General features: G+C 40.4%; 2 protein-coding genes across 2 annotated transcripts; both read right to left on the bottom strand.

The window, feature by feature from the left end:
* Positions 1-155: 155 nt before the first annotated feature.
* Positions 156-4,513, bottom strand: kti12 (KTI12 chromatin associated homolog). The gene is made up of 9 exons (XM_078793798.1): positions 4,282-4,513; positions 3,925-3,976; positions 3,805-3,857; positions 3,344-3,399; positions 3,193-3,272; positions 2,952-3,111; positions 2,801-2,863; positions 817-885; positions 156-318 (listed from the first exon to the last, which is right to left on the bottom strand). The coding sequence occupies exons 1-9, from the start codon at positions 4,430-4,432 to the stop codon at positions 175-177; spliced, it is 828 nt and encodes a 275-aa protein (XP_078649924.1). The 5' UTR covers positions 4,433-4,513; the 3' UTR covers positions 156-174.
* A 1,031-nt stretch (positions 4,514-5,544) lies between these two features.
* Positions 5,545-15,217, bottom strand: znf592 (zinc finger protein 592). Its single transcript, XM_058075760.2, has 9 exons — positions 15,076-15,217; positions 12,662-14,691; positions 11,740-11,918; positions 11,498-11,671; positions 11,268-11,427; positions 10,738-10,983; positions 9,536-9,648; positions 7,894-8,032; positions 5,545-7,821 (listed from the first exon to the last, which is right to left on the bottom strand). Exons 2-9 carry the CDS (start codon positions 14,669-14,671, stop codon positions 7,453-7,455), a joined length of 3,390 nt encoding a protein of 1,129 aa, XP_057931743.2. The 5' UTR covers positions 14,672-14,691; positions 15,076-15,217; the 3' UTR covers positions 5,545-7,452.
* Positions 15,218-15,257: the final 40 nt, after the last annotated feature.

The raw sequence follows: 15,257 nt of genomic DNA, 5'->3' as shown, positions 1-15,257 counted from the left end.
TTAAATTTAAAATATTTTTTTTAAATGCAGGGATATACTGTATATGTATTTTTAGATACATTTCATAAAACATATGCCATAATTAAAGATGGGCATCAACATGCTGAAATAAAAATACATTCAATAAAAATTGCAATAATTTTAATGTTACAAACTGAAAAAGGCAATGAAGCTTTAATGAAGGCTCTTATTTAAATACTGTACAAACATATTGCAAATGTGTCCAGTGTTCTCTGTTGGATGCATTTTGGTGTAGCTGATGAACTGCCGTCGGAATTTACGCAGCTCGGCCATGTTGATGCTTCTGGTCAGCTCAATGTTTAGCATAGAGTGAAGGAATTTTTTGGGAAGAATGGTTTCTGGCTTTCTGTGTTCCCTTTGCAGAACTGAATGTACTAGAGAGTCACTCTGTGCCTGCTACACTGTGTTCAAACAGTGAAGATGAAAGTGTTTGTTCCTGACAGTCATATGTGGAGCTTTGTTTGTTTCTTTCGGCTTTTTCCCTGATTATGGAGTCGCCACAGCAGATGTTTTGATCCAAATACTGATTTTGACTTTATATTCCGAATGCCCTTCCTGATGAATACCAATGATACTTACTAGTGGAGAATCGAACCCCGGGGCGTTTGCGCCAAAGTCCAGGATGCTAACCACTACACCAAGGCAGCTCTTGACAGTCATATGACAGTCATAAAATCCACTCGCCTCTGTCATTTGTCATTATTCTTCTGTAAAAGACCTCTAGCTGTCGTCAATTCATGACAGTGTGACAATGGGTGATAATCTCATGCATTCAAGCAAGTACTTCAAGGATATTTTTTCTGTCGTCCCAGGAACTGAAACAAGATCCCCAGGAACACTTGACTTCTGTGCATTGAAAATTGCCTAAAAGGAGACCAAACAACCAAAAAAACATATCAGAATACATACATCCGGTTAGTAATATTTTTTGACAGACACAGCATAGGCAGAATTATTCTATTAATACCCAAACAAAACCACAACATTTCTCCGAAATGACAAGTAGGGCAGACAAGCAAACTAGTGACGTGCATTAGCAGGCACGTCAATCAATAAGTAGGCAAATAATTACAAAAGGTGAAGAGTTGCTTGTTTTGTAGACAAGGGTCCTTTATGAGGCACCCGCACACTGTGAGAGTTAATGACTGACATTAACCGCCGTTAGTCAATGCTTTGTGCGAGAACATGTCACTCAGGACTCATCATTTACGTTTGTTGTGAAACGCTCTCACAATCAATTAACCAGCCGGTAGTACATAGGATCTCAAACGTGACACTTCAGCGTCAACAACTTACTTGAATTGACAATAGGTCGCAATTAAGTAGGAAGCAAAAATCATATACCTGCCACCCAGTTTATGTGTGTCATTACTACATTATTTAACACTGATTACTGAACCTGTTCTAACGCTGCATTTTAACTGAAGACTGTTCTCTTTGTCATTACTAACTAGTCGGAGGGGCGATCACATTCATTACGTCAGTGATTTTCAACCTTTTTTGAGCCACGGCATGTTTTTTTACATTGGAAAAATCTTGTGGCACACCACTAACCAAAAATGTTACAAATTGTCACCACAACCTCACACGTGCATCAATAAGTCTATCGGAGGAACAAGCTAGGTGTTGCCACACGGACCAATATTACATTGCTATGCCAGTCTTTACACCACAGACACTCGACAGTAGCCACATTTTTACATGACGACTTTTTCTCTTTCCGAATGACCTTTCGGGAAACAATGGTATCCATGGGAAGGAATATTCCAATCTCTTGTCTACATGTGCCGTGAAAATCAAACAGAATAGTCAGTAGGGCATGCCCAGTAAAACGTAAACATCAACATCACGTGATACCGGCTTCCCCGAGTTTTTCTTTCACTTGTCAAAATAACTCTGTATTGCCAGTTTTTTGTCTGTCCAGTCTTGAAATTTAGTTTGAATCAAAAACAAACTTTGCTTAGTCCAATGCCGATTGCTGGCCTCCATTTTTGAAGAACGTCTGGATCTGCGTGTTACGTCATATCTGAGCATGCGCTGAAAGAACGCACCCGGGATAAATTTAAACAGGAAAAGATCAAATTCAATCTTGCTAATATTTTATAATTAAACTCAGGACATGTTTTATATAGATATATATTTTCTTTTTTAATAAAACTGCACTTGTGAATAAAGTATAGAAGGGTTTAGATTCTGTTCCACAGATGGCGGTAATGCACACCAAAGCTGCTTGCCAACCGCCAATAAACAGCAGAAGAAGAAAAACACCAGGAAGAAGAAGGCACCCTGACAACTTTCCGTTTGAGTGGGTACAAGATACCTCAATCGGATTGGTTAATGGAATATTCCATCCCTGTTCAATTCTTTCCGTTTGAGCAAATAAACCAAATGCAATTGGAATATTTGGGTCCATGTATACTATTGACATAATGGCTACTGACATAATATTTGGAAATGATGATTAATAAATGTTAATTATAAAAAGTGATAATTCCTCACGGCACACCTGACGGTTTCTCAAGGTACACTAGTGTGCCGCGGCTCAGTGGTTGAAAATCACTGCATTACATGACACAAGCCTTGTGCACAAGTGTACCATTAGGTTTTGAGGATTGTTCTGGGTCTTTGTATTTAATTCTACTGTGCCACTGGCGGGAGGAGACATTTATATGACCCACTTCCATGATCATGAAATTATTATGTAATTCTGCCACATCTAGTGTCCTGCTTTTATGTTTGGCAGAGGTAAAAATGAGGAGAAAAGTAAAAAAAAATGTACCATCAACACATCTTGCGTGATCTTGTCCAACTCGTACAGGAAGTTTGCAGATGACAGTGGTTGCTGCACAGACAAAGACAGCATGACTGAGTTCATATAAAATGTACTGTGTCGATAAAAGTTAATGGGCAGTTTTGTGCGTGCGCCTTACACTTTGTGTGGACTGATTGGGCGGTGGAGCTTTTCTTTTGAAAATAGCGTCGGCTATGGCCTCAAATTGAAGGTCATCATCTTGGAGGATGGTGAAAAGTGGGCTGTCCCACCGGTTTCTGGAGTCTGGCGGTTCAAATCTCAAAACTAATGCGTCAAAGCTACAAAAGACAAGACCGGAGTCAGGCATTTATGTTGATAAGCACTATTTGTAGTTTCTACTGTATTTTGTGTTCACTCACATGTCCTGCGTATACTGTGCCTCTGGATCTCTGCTAGCGTTCCACGCTGAGCTCACATCATCTGATGTCAAACAGTACACCTTTACAAAATGAAAACAATGATTTTTACCTGTCAAATGCTCTATAGTTGTTACTTTTTAAAGGTACTTACCAAACAGTGTGGTGTCTGTGCGTGCTTTATGAGACAAAAAAGCTCATAGCGGTAGCCTGTAAGAAAAAAAATGTTAATAATAAGGATTCAACGATTTGTTTTAATAATGATTCGATTCAAATCATGCTTTCTGTCTGCCAGTATCCAATTGGTTAATTTAGGATATGATCTGAAAAAATGTAACTTTTTAGTCAAAAATTCAACCACTCTGACTGACAAATAAAATGCCTTGACACTCGACAGTGCAGGTAAAGTTTCCTAGATTCACATTGTTTTTTTAAGACAATCATGTATGCATTAATAAAGGATATAAATAAACAAGTAATCAACGTTTAATGGCAAATGTATTCACATTTTATTTGATTCCAGTGCAACACTTAAGGCCGAATTAACAGGTTGAGTTAAATATCTCATCTGCAGATAGATATTACTTGGATATATTGCTATGACGAATAATTTACCTTTAATATAATTTAAGGAATCCAGTATCACAATGTCATCCTTGTTGACTTTCCTAAAAACAACAAATTCAGACATGAATAAAGAAGATTAACACAATAATACATGACAAGCACACCAACCTTTCCACTTCAGCTTTCAGTGCAGCTCGGACCTGTTTTTCCTTTTGAGAATCTAAAACATATCCAACAACGTTTACAAATCCAAGTTTGTTCATTTTGTATTGAGGGACAGAAAGCACATTAATCATAGTTTCACACCCCAAAAATATTGACGAAGAAGACAAAACTACCATACAGCAGCAACCGACTTCCATCTTAATTTTACAAAATCTAAATATGATATTTGATAATGTAATTTTGTAATTATGTGGGTCATAACTCAACTCGCAGAGCTAAATAACTTAATAAACAAGCCGTAGATAAGTTAAGTCTTATACATGAGTTTAAACGAGTTTAGCCGCGGCTAGCTTAACTTGCCTGCATACACGTCGTTCTTCTCAACGACCAGAACTGAATCCGCCACAACGTGAACCTTTCTGTCCGTGTTTTGTTCAAAATAAGCTTTTAATTCTTCCGTTCTTCTCGTTTTGCCACTACATGGATAACCACACATGATTATTAAAGGCATGACTACTTATTTATGAGCTAGTAACGCAAGGAAAGTAAAAAAAATAGTAACATGTTTTAACTTTGACCCGGATGTGATTTATAAAACTAATTTCATCTGACTACAGGGGGCGCTAAAGATAAAGTAAAATAAAAAACTACCACCTATCTTTTGACATAAATCTTAATTTATACAGTAAATACAATTTTAATTAAATATATAAAGACAGTACTGATGAAAACGGAATCATTTGAGAGAGATCTTTATTTATACAGTGAATATCATTTTAATTAATGTTCCACAAATGATAATTAGTCCCACTGTGACACAGGTACATATACACAATACATTTTTGTTCTATCTATGGCGAGAAAGGATGCTGGACATGTTCTTCAAGCAGGGTGTCTCTTCTTTAAATCTAAAAAAAATAATAATTAGTCATAATGTGTATGACAACAATCATAATCATACTAGCTACTAACCGACATGTTCTGTGTCCATGGGTCATCATGCTGACTTATTTTTGACCTTTTGCTCAAGAGGACCTGCAGATTTTTCATCTTGTGCATGGAACCATTACTTGCTCCAATTTCATAAGGACACTCCACTTGTGCAGTGTCCGCCACACTTTTCTTGCCCATAAAATGACCTGAATAGACACAATATCCTCATTTTCAATATCCAAAAGCATAAACATGAAACATTCTGACCTTTCTTACCTGTTGCCCACAATACTCCTCTAGGAAACAGCTTCATCCTTGAACTTTTGTGTCTCATTTCGGTTAGATCAAGCGTCCTGGAAGACGTCATGGCAACAAAGGATACAAGGATGACAGATGACAGCAACCCTGCTCTCCAAACTGAGAAGCCCTTCATTCCGCTGGGATTTGTGGTTAACTGAGATGTCTTTACTTCTCTGCTGCAAGGATGGATGGGGGGGGGGGGGGGGGGCACAAGTAATTGTATACTGACAAAGGATGGGCTTAATATTCTAATGCATGCAGTCATCATTGTGGGGTTTCCTTCTTATTGGATACTGTATGCACCTCTGCAAAATACCATAATAATTAAGTCAATGTTTATGCATGTACTACATCCAAAACAGAAAGCGAGCAATAGTATTAAATGCACTTTATTTGTATGTACTTTAGGTAAACATGACAGCAAGGCACATGGGCCACTGCATGCTAGATAGATGTTATAGCTTCAAAAATGCACTGCTCGTAGGTATACAAGTTGTGACTGTACAGGCTATCAAAAGTAGAAATATTCTTCAGAATGAGCACAATGCACCAAACCATCCATGCATTGTTGGCTGAGGATGTAAAGTAGAAAATGAAGATCTTGTGTAGCACAAAAAAAGATCACTTTCCAGTTAAGTCAATATGACTTGATAAGCGTCAATATCATTCCTGAACATAATTTATAAAATTCAATAACATGGGATAATGCACATTCTGCATTGCACTGTGAAGCCTCTGTACATTGAACAATCACTGCCATTTACCAGAGGTAGTTACTGTCACACTTTCAAGGCAAAAAAAGTGCAACTTTACAAGTCTAGTCCCTTAAACTTGCCTCCTTTGTATAAAACATTCATTCATTAATTTTCTACCGTTTATCCTCAAGAGGGTCGCCAATTAACCTAGCATGTTTTTGGAATGTGGGAGGAAACCGGAGTACCCGGAGAAAACCCACACATGCACAGGGAGAACATGCAAACTCCACACAAGAGATGTCCGAGGGGGGACTCGAACTCTGGTCTCCTAGTTGTAAAACATCCATTTCCCAAGCCCAGCATGCTTAACCAAAACTACCTCGATTTGACGCAACAAAAAAACGTGCATGCCTCAAAAAATACTACTAGTTTGAGGTATAATCAACACTGCTCACTTTCAACAACTGACTGTTCGCCCTTAACTACAGCCTACTTTTAGTAGGCTTTAATAATATTAAAGAACTTTTAAATGAATATTGTGTTAAAAAAAACACAGCATCTCGAATCCCATTCATGGGATATTGCATGACATGAACACTTACAAAACTGAACATTTGCGTTACCCTCCTCAGCATGGATGAAATAGTTGTAAAAACAAGACTAAAACATCTCCACTAATGAGTGCCACAATTAGAAAGGCACAATGAATACAATACCTGACATGCAAAGTTAAATAAAATCAAACATGAAACATGAAAATACTGCTGTTTTCCGTTAAACCTAAGTCATGTACATGCAGAGCATCAAGCAATGTGTTACAGAACAAAAATATAAACACACTTGTTTTTGCTCCCATTTTTGATGAGATAAGTCAAAGACCTAAAATATTTTCTATGTGCAACAAAGGCCATCACAAATCCATTAGTGAGCATTCATGTTTCATAATCTATCCACCTCTCAGGTGTGGCATACCAAGATGCTGATGAGACAGTATGATTGTAGCACAGGCATGCCTTAGGTTGGCCACAATAAAAGGCCACTCCAAAATGTTAAGTTTATTGTGGGTCATCCAAGAGGTCTGAAAGCAAGTCTTTGCCTTAAATACCATATACGCCGGTGCAGAGCACACAAAACATGCTTGCTGTCTTCAAAATGGCATTGATAAAATTAGACATTTCAGTATGTGCATTGCCAGCATACTCGCGCAACATGTCACCTACTGGGCCATTGAGTTTGGGATGCTCTGAATTGGTGTATATAGTTGCATATACGGTGTATATGATGTTCAAGGCAGATACCGACTGGTTTTCAGACCCCTCAGGACCACCCTCAATGCAGTTAAACAGCACATTTTTGGAGTGATGTTTTATTGTGGCCAACCTAATGCACTCCTGTGCAATAATCAGCATCTTCCTGTGCCACATCTGTGAGGTGCACTGGTAATGAATCATGAATCCTCACCAACACCGATTAAGAACACAGATTTGTAAACAATATTGGAGAAAGGCCTTTTTTGTACACAGAATCTTCTTTCATGACAAATGAGTACAAAAACAAGTGTTGCGTTCGATGAGAAAAGCAGCAAGGATGGATTTCATTGCCTTCATGTCTGAGAGGGATTTAAATCCGCAGAGTTCTCACAGTGAAGACGCTCCTTTGTCTGTTTGTCAGCTTCAAGCTGATTATCCCGCACCTCCTGTTCCTCGGGATCTTTGACCTTGTGAACGATGAACAAATGTCTGCTGAGGGACAACGGCGACGTGAAACCCAGGCCGCAGTGAAGGCACTGAGGAGTGTTATCGTCACTTTTATGTTGAGCTATGTGCTCACGGAACGCCATGTTGTCGTCTGTGGAGAAACCACACTTGGAACAGCGGAATTGTGTTTTCACACGCTTGGCGGAAGGAGCCTCCACAGAAGCTGACACGTCCCCACCCGCCTCTGGAGGGACAGCTATTGATGGTCCACGATCCTGTCATTAAAATATGAATGAATACACCGACAGTAATTGTTAAATATTTGTGTTAAATATATATTTTCCTACCTTGTTCGCAGTATTCCTGCAGTCCTGGGGGGAGATTTCCGGCATTTGGCCAAGGTCGGGATTTTTGATTCCATGCATTAGACTGATGTGGTTCTTCAGCAACACACTGTTGGTGAACGTCTTTTTGTCTGTGCAATACCTAAAAGGGGCAAGCCAATAAATCAAATCACATCAAATATGCATGAACAATCAAACCGTCATGTGATAGATGAGTAAGTACATGAGTACGAGTACGAGTACTTGCAAGAGAAATATGGAAGATCTCAAGAGACGTCAGCTCCGTGACCAAATTAAATGTGCTTTACTTCTTATTTGATGTACCAGCTCCTCATACAACGCGCATAGCTACACCGAGGACCTGCTAACATTGAAGAAATATTAGGAGCACCCCCAAAACTTTTTATTTGAGGGTGCTCTCTTTTTTACTTTGGAAGAAATGCTAAAAAAAGTGATACATATAAAGAAACCTTTGTGTTACTATTACTTATTAATAGCAATATTTCATTCTCCTTACATTATGGCTTTTGCCCCTGGGTCACACTTTGGACACCCGTGCTTTTGTAGTCGTTTGTTAGGGTTGGGCACATGATGTTGCGTCTATTTGGTTGGTTATCGTTCCGTCACAAGTGAATGATGCTAATTGAAGAGAGAACAGGAGTATTATTGCATACTAATGGTCAGTGTTGCTGCAGCTTGAGGATTTTTTTTTTGGAGGTGCAGATCAAGCTCTGCCAGAGTATTTTGAGGGGGGAAGATCAGGAACCGTAGCAGCAATGCGGTAGCATATTTTAGCCTTCAACAAGGAAACTGAAACCAGTCAAATGCAACAAAATACGTGCCTTTGAGCAAAAATGCATACATGTTGGCAGGACTGCTTTTGTTCTTTTTTGTTAATGTCACTTCCAGTGTGCATCCCAACCAATGCAATGTAAAGAATTGTTCTCTTTAAAAAAAAACAACAACAATTTCATTAAATATTTGTTAGATTAAACCTTTTTATTACAGTATTTCCTATGTCCATGTGATCTGTGTACAATATTACAATATGAGTGAATTTAAGTCCTGCCTTCACCTAAAAACGGACTTCCAACACGAATGGAAACAGAGGGCTTTCTGTATGGATAAAATGGTAATTAAAAAATGAAACTGGATGTAGCACGCTCAGTTTTTACTGCACAGCAGGTGATTTATATTTATACTTGTATGACAGACAGAATATTAAAGCAAAAATGCACAAGGTTGACTACCCTTCAGCAATCCACCTCACTTCCACATGCCTGTATCATACATTAATGCAGTGTTTATAATCAGTTTTTCACTGATGTGGCATGGATCAGGTGGTTACGGGAAGGTTACGGGTTTGATCCTCCGTCCTCCCGTGATCATGTCAGAGTATCCTTGGGCAAGATACTGAACCCTGAGTTTCTCCTGATGCTGTGTCATCATTAGGTAAATGTGCTAACGGTGTCAAAGTGTATTAAAGTGTAATAAAAGCCCTATACAAGTGAAAGACCAATCACTTAAAAATATAGTAAAAATTCAGGAATGAATCACTGCTTTTGCCATTTCCTATGATAATATAAGTGTTCTAGAACAGATTGTGTTCCAGTGTACGATGAAAATGTCTTCAAACTTATCTTACCAGCAAGTGTAGATTTTCTTTTTCCCATCGTGGTCACTGCGAATGTGTCGTCTTAAACTCGTGCTGGAATTGAACGACTGGTCACACTGTCGACAGAGGAAGCGCTTCAGGGACTGAGAGAGAGAAAGTTGAACAAAGTATGCATGAATGTTAAGAGTCATTTATTTGGCCTGGGCATTCTATCGATGGCTGTAAGGAAATCATTTCTATTTAATGACTTTATTGCTTGTACACATTCAGTATTTTTATTGCAGGTGGGTGTGAGCTTATATTAACTGGTTCTGAAATGACGTGTCTGAGCTATATAAATATTATTACTAGCTACTGAAGATTAGATAATGCTTTACTGAGGAACATTTGATTAAACACCTCATAAAAACAACCCAATGTGAGCACATACAAACCTAAATATGATTTAAAAGACAAAAGAATGTATTGTATGTATAATATAACACTATTGTAGTTCTATTTTAGGACTAGGTGGATCAATCCCTGAATGAACATGGAAACCTGGGGCATGAAGGTTAGCGACGTATGCATTACAATATATATTGCCCTATAGTTCAGTTCCAAGGCTGGGATGTTAGTTGAGTTTTGGTGTAAGTTGGATACCTAAATTACTGTACACACAAGTAATATAAAATACAGTAATAAAACACTAAGTACAAGAATTAAATGAAATCGTACTTAAAAAAAAAAAAAAAGACAAAGCACTAGCAACCTGTCCATGTCAATAAGACCACCAAAGTACTTAATTGTTACTGTCGCTTTCATCGGAATAGATCCTTTAACATGCTCAAGGATATTGGAGTGACCGAGTAGCTATGTGTAGTGTGGAAGAGTTTTGTGACCGTCTGTGAATGTGACACCCTGAGTCTTATGTGACCACCATCATCCTTACATCCTTGATGACGGTGGGCCAAATTAGATTTTCAATAAATTCAGGGGAACGCAAAAGTAACCACAAAATGCCAAAACCCAAGGACCACCTGTATTCTAATCAACAAGTAGATGGAAGCTAATATGGCGCAGTTCTGCAAAATCGTGGGGAAATTAGTAAATAAAAAAAAATGCTTACAGGTGATCTAGATGCTTCATTTTTCTCCAAATATACTGTTAAAAAGACACAATAAAAACCTCTGCAGCAATGGAAGAGGTAAACTTCCACAATGCCAGTAAATGATTGAAAAAATCCTCTTCACCTTTCCGTGCTTGGACTTCAAATGTGAAATGTAGAGGTCTCGCTCAGGGAACCACTGAAGACACTCCCCGCATGTCCAGCCAGAGGATTTGACACGAGGACAGCCATCCTTCTCCGCCTTCTTTCGGAGACCATCAGTCCGTTTCACGGGGCCGTGGATGGAACCAGCATCTTGTTGCAAATCACTTTTTTTTGTGTTTTTATTGTTCACCTCTGACTCTGGCCTCACATCTCCTCCATGCACGCTCTACAAAAACAAACAAAGAATATACGGCATGATAATTGTACTTGATACTTGTATACCTGTACAAGAGGTAAGCAATTTTAGGCACAAAATATTAAAACCACAAATTACTCTACAAAGCTCCAGGGAGTGACACTTATCTTTGGTTAAATTGCAGAACACAGCTGTTTTTTTTCTCTTTTTGTTTAATGATTAAAGGGCAAAACAACCCCCGTATTACATTCCACCCAGGCATATTTTGCACTCACAAAGATTCAAATGAGACCAGCTCATAATCACTGTATTACCTTGAAATGTTGCATTAGCAGCTGCTTTCGTGAGAAAACCGAGTTGCATTCTGGACACTTAAACACACAAGTAAGACGCTTGTTGGCATCCTGATGGAAATGTTGAAAGAGCAACGACTTCTTCTGGAAAATGCTCCCACATGAGCACTTATAGTTGAACCTGTGAAGTGAAGAGAGACATTTGGTTCACAAGAAGACGTTAAAATGATGCCATACAAGTCACAACTTACTGAGGGGGTAGCTTGCTAGCGCTGTGTTTATTCTTTAAATGGGCTTCATAACTGATGGAGGTTTTGAAGGCCACTGGACAGGCAGAGCACTTGTGTAGGACCGCACAGTGTTTCTCCTCAATGTGAGTCTTTTGTCCTTGAAGGGTCTTGAAAACCACCTCACAGTGAATACATCTGCAGTAAAGAACAGTTACATTAACCAACCCCCAAGTCACATATCAAGGAAAGTGACGGTCACTCACTTGTACCAGGCTTTGCGTGCATAATGGAGACAGTTTTCCCTCACGTGCTTCTGAATGTCGGCCGAGCGACTCATGGCGCCACACTCGGGGCAGCAGTAAGGGGACTTGTGCGTGTGGATGCGCTGGTGGGCCCTCAGGCTGCACTTGTTAGGTAGCAACATTGAACAAAGTTTGCAAATCTGTCGGAGAAGAGAACACAAGGGAAGGGTATAATGTAATATAAACCTTTGATGCGCAATATTGTACAGTAACAGACAGCATAGGAGCACTAAGCCAAAATTTTGGATAATATTCATATAAAAAACAATAATCCAAGAGGTCTGGTAGTAGTCAACTGCCTAAAGGAGTTGTGCCATAGCGAGGTCTGTCATGCTGCTTTCCTTAAACAGCAAGCTTTGCGAGACTCATCAGTGCCAACAATCAATGCCACACAACGGTTCAAATTTTAGCCTATCCTGAGACAGAAAATTACCCTAAAACTGACATTATTCAGCAGAATTATTATCATTATCAATTATGTCATTAGCATAATGCAAATGTGTAATATTTCCATCACTGCCTCTGTTACTACCTCAATTATATTTATTTATTTAACAACCCAATACAATACACTCATATGTGACTTTACTCATCTGTATACACCAGTCATTATTTGCACTATGACCCATTGATCATTGCACTAAAATTAATATATCTGCTCCTGCATATGCTCCTGTGCAATACTATGTGTATATTTTGGATATCTTGTATATATCTAGTTAAATTGTCTTTTTTACTCTACTTTATATACTTTTTTGTTTTTTTTTAACTTGACTACTGCAAGGAGAAGCTCTCCAATTTCGTTGTACACCTTGTATAATGACAATAAAGGCCATTCCATCCATCATTATCATTTGATATTTGAAATAAGAAGTCTACTCACAAACGCTTTCTTATCTTCTGACAGAGACTGATAATGGCCAGCCAGGGCTCTTTGGTCCGCCATGGGCTTGTTACACTCCAAGCAGCGTTGTCTATAGTGGCTGACATTGTCTGGATAGAGCGGCATGACGGGATGGTTCTTAAGGGGGCTGGATGGTGATGATCGAGAGTCCCATTTGACCAGTTCTGTACTGAAAGGTGCAAACATGTGTGCCTCTGCAATAGGTTTCATGTGGAGCTGTGTGCACTGCATGACCGTGCCGTTGCTTTTGTGCTTGCGTGCATGTGCCAGCAAGGAACACTTGTTGAAGAACACCATTGTCTTGGCGCACAGCGTGCACCCCACCTCGATGTGGACACTCTTGCGACTGTAATGGTAGGAAAGGCTGTGCTCTAGCCCGAAAGAGTCCCCGCACTCCAGACAGGTGTAGCCCCGTGGCGGAAGGCGGATGTCGCTCCCTGGTGGGGGGTTCAGGTCAGGCACGTATGTAGGCACCGGGTTGGAGTCTTTCAGCAGCCGGTTCAAGGTCCTTGCTGCTGTATTGGGGACAGATGTTTGGGGGCAGGTTTTGATCTGATGCACCAAAGGGACGGTGCTATAGACCGTTGAGGAGAGCGTGTGCTGACTGGGTTGATGCGATGCGGTGCGGGCGGTCACTGAGGCGGCGACACTGTGAGGGACAAGGTTGAGACTGGCTAGGTGCACTGCTTTGGGGAGAAAGTTTGCACTGCCTGCGTGTTTAGCAGAGGATGTTCTCTTTTGCTTGTGTGTCCGAACTGCAGCTGATCTTTTGATATGTGAATTAGGAAACGCTACTGCAGATTCCGTCACCTCTAATCTCTTTTCCTCCTTGCTGTGTAGGTTCTGGGGGGAATAAGTGCCATCCTCGCTTTTTAAACTCTGCGACGGAGAGGACTCGTACGGGGAGTGAACGTCATCCGTTTCAGAATCAGGTAGCACGCTGGTAACAGTGCGCTTCACCTGCCCACTGGTGGTCTTGATGGTCTTTATCCTGACCTTGGGTATGACAGGAGGCGACCCTGAAGTGAGTGCAGGGGACGCCTTGCCACTGCTGTCGCTGCAGATGCTTATGGGGCTGTCGGGCGGCTTCATGAGGCGCTTCACCGCTTCTAGAGGGCTCATAGGACTACGTGGGGATATGGGCACCTTGGGGCTGTACTTTGTGCAGTCGTTGTGGATTGCTGGCGATTCTGTGGGATTAGTTTGCTCGCTGGGTTCCCTCCTAGCATTGAGAGCCACCAGAGCCTCAAGGCAAGATTTAGATGTGTATGGTTTGCTGTGTGAAAAGGAACCCACTGATGTTTCCACTTTGCAGTTGGACCTGTTATTGCTAAGTGGAGGAAGTCCAATGTGTGTTCTTATCATTTTATGACAAGTACCACTGTCATGTGTTTCCTCACTTCTTGGAGAGTCATTATCCTTCTGGAAATCATCAAAAACACAAAGATTAGTCTTTTTTGGATTGTCTGCAAATGAAGGCTCCATAATTGAAGCTTCTGGCAAACACGATTGCTCTTGTTTTGGGTGCATATTGTCTCTCCTTGATAAACCGTCTTCACACTCAGGACTTGATGTGGGACTGGAGTGGGAGAGCGACTGAGAAAACGTTGGCGTTGCATCAGGTTTGTGTTGTATCGGCGCCTTTCCCAGAAACTCACTAGAAAACTCCCCATTTACAGAGGAAACAAATGATTTGGGAAAGCCACCGTTAGACATGTCGCCAGATCCCTGTGCATTAAATCCATTATGCAAAGCTGGCAAAGATGAGTGAAGTCCATTGTCGAAACCTTCAGATGGCTCCAGATGATGTGTGTTTTTCACAATCACACTCACAGTAGGAATATCTGCTTGATTACTCAATAATGTGTCGTTGGGGTGTTTGTCATCATTTCCCTCCTGGATGGGCTCCTTGGCATCCAAGCCTGTAGCATCTGGGATGTCAAAGGCAGCCAGGAGATCATCAAAATCAGGGGTTTTCATGTCACCCATGGTTGCACACACTCATGAACCTGCAAACGGACACAGGAAACGTTAGTCTAATAATATATCTGCCAAACATAACTACACACAGCAGAGACGTTGTAACATAACTTGACTTAACAGCTGGGTGTCATTAACTTCGCTAAGATTCAGCCTTGCGACCAAGCAAAACGGAGATGCTAATAAATAAAAGTGCGTAACAATGGCATAAAAACACAACCCACGTTGATATTTAACACATACCACAACTGCCATAGCGTTGCGTAATAGTACGCCGTGTAAATACCAGAACACCAAGGCTAACTTAGCAGATTCCGGAATGCTAACGTAGCCACGAAGCTAACAAACATGCTAGCCGTGGAGCTGAGCGCGTAAACACAGCACACTACTAATAAACTTCGGAAAGACCTTACCATTTGACGAGGCTATGGCAAAAACAATCTATACGATTACTAGGCTGCTAAGAATTTAAACCGCGAACGGGGTAGTTGATGTCAAAGCTAGGTAGCTAGTCAGTGTTGCTAATTTCGACTTATTTCAGATGACTCCCTCAGCGCTGTCTTGCAGGCAAGAAGAGGCGGTACCTTAACGCTTA

Source organism: Doryrhamphus excisus, linkage group LG1 (assembly GCF_037039965.1).
Source record: "Doryrhamphus excisus strain RoL-2023G ecotype Guam linkage group LG1, RoL_Dexc_Guam_v1.1, whole genome shotgun sequence".
Taxonomy (NCBI): Eukaryota; Metazoa; Chordata; class Actinopteri; order Syngnathiformes; family Syngnathidae; genus Doryrhamphus; species Doryrhamphus excisus.
This window is presented reverse-complemented; position numbering and strand designations above follow the sequence as displayed.

Excerpts from the sequence above, each read along its gene's own strand:
- kti12 (XM_078793798.1), bottom strand. The coding sequence starts at position 4,432 with ATGCCTTTAATAATCATGTGTGGTTATCCATGTAGTGGCAAAACGAGA. Across the intron at positions 2,864-2,951 it reads CCAATCAGTCCACACAAAGT|CAACCACTGTCATCTGCAAA; the intron begins GTAAGGCGCACG and ends TTGTCTGTGCAG. Across the intron at positions 319-816 it reads TTCCTGGGACGACAGAAAAA|ATTGAGCTGACCAGAAGCAT; the intron begins ATATCCTTGAAG and ends TCTATGCTAAAC.
- znf592 (XM_058075760.2), bottom strand. The coding sequence starts at position 14,671 with ATGGGTGACATGAAAACCCCTGATTTTGATGATCTCCTGGCTGCCTTT. Across the intron at positions 11,919-12,661 it reads CAGAAGATAAGAAAGCGTTT|ATTTGCAAACTTTGTTCAAT; the intron begins GTGAGTAGACTT and ends CTTCTCCGACAG. Across the intron at positions 8,033-9,535 it reads AAGAAAATCTACACTTGCTG|GTATTGCACAGACAAAAAGA; the intron begins GTAAGATAAGTT and ends TGCCCCTTTTAG.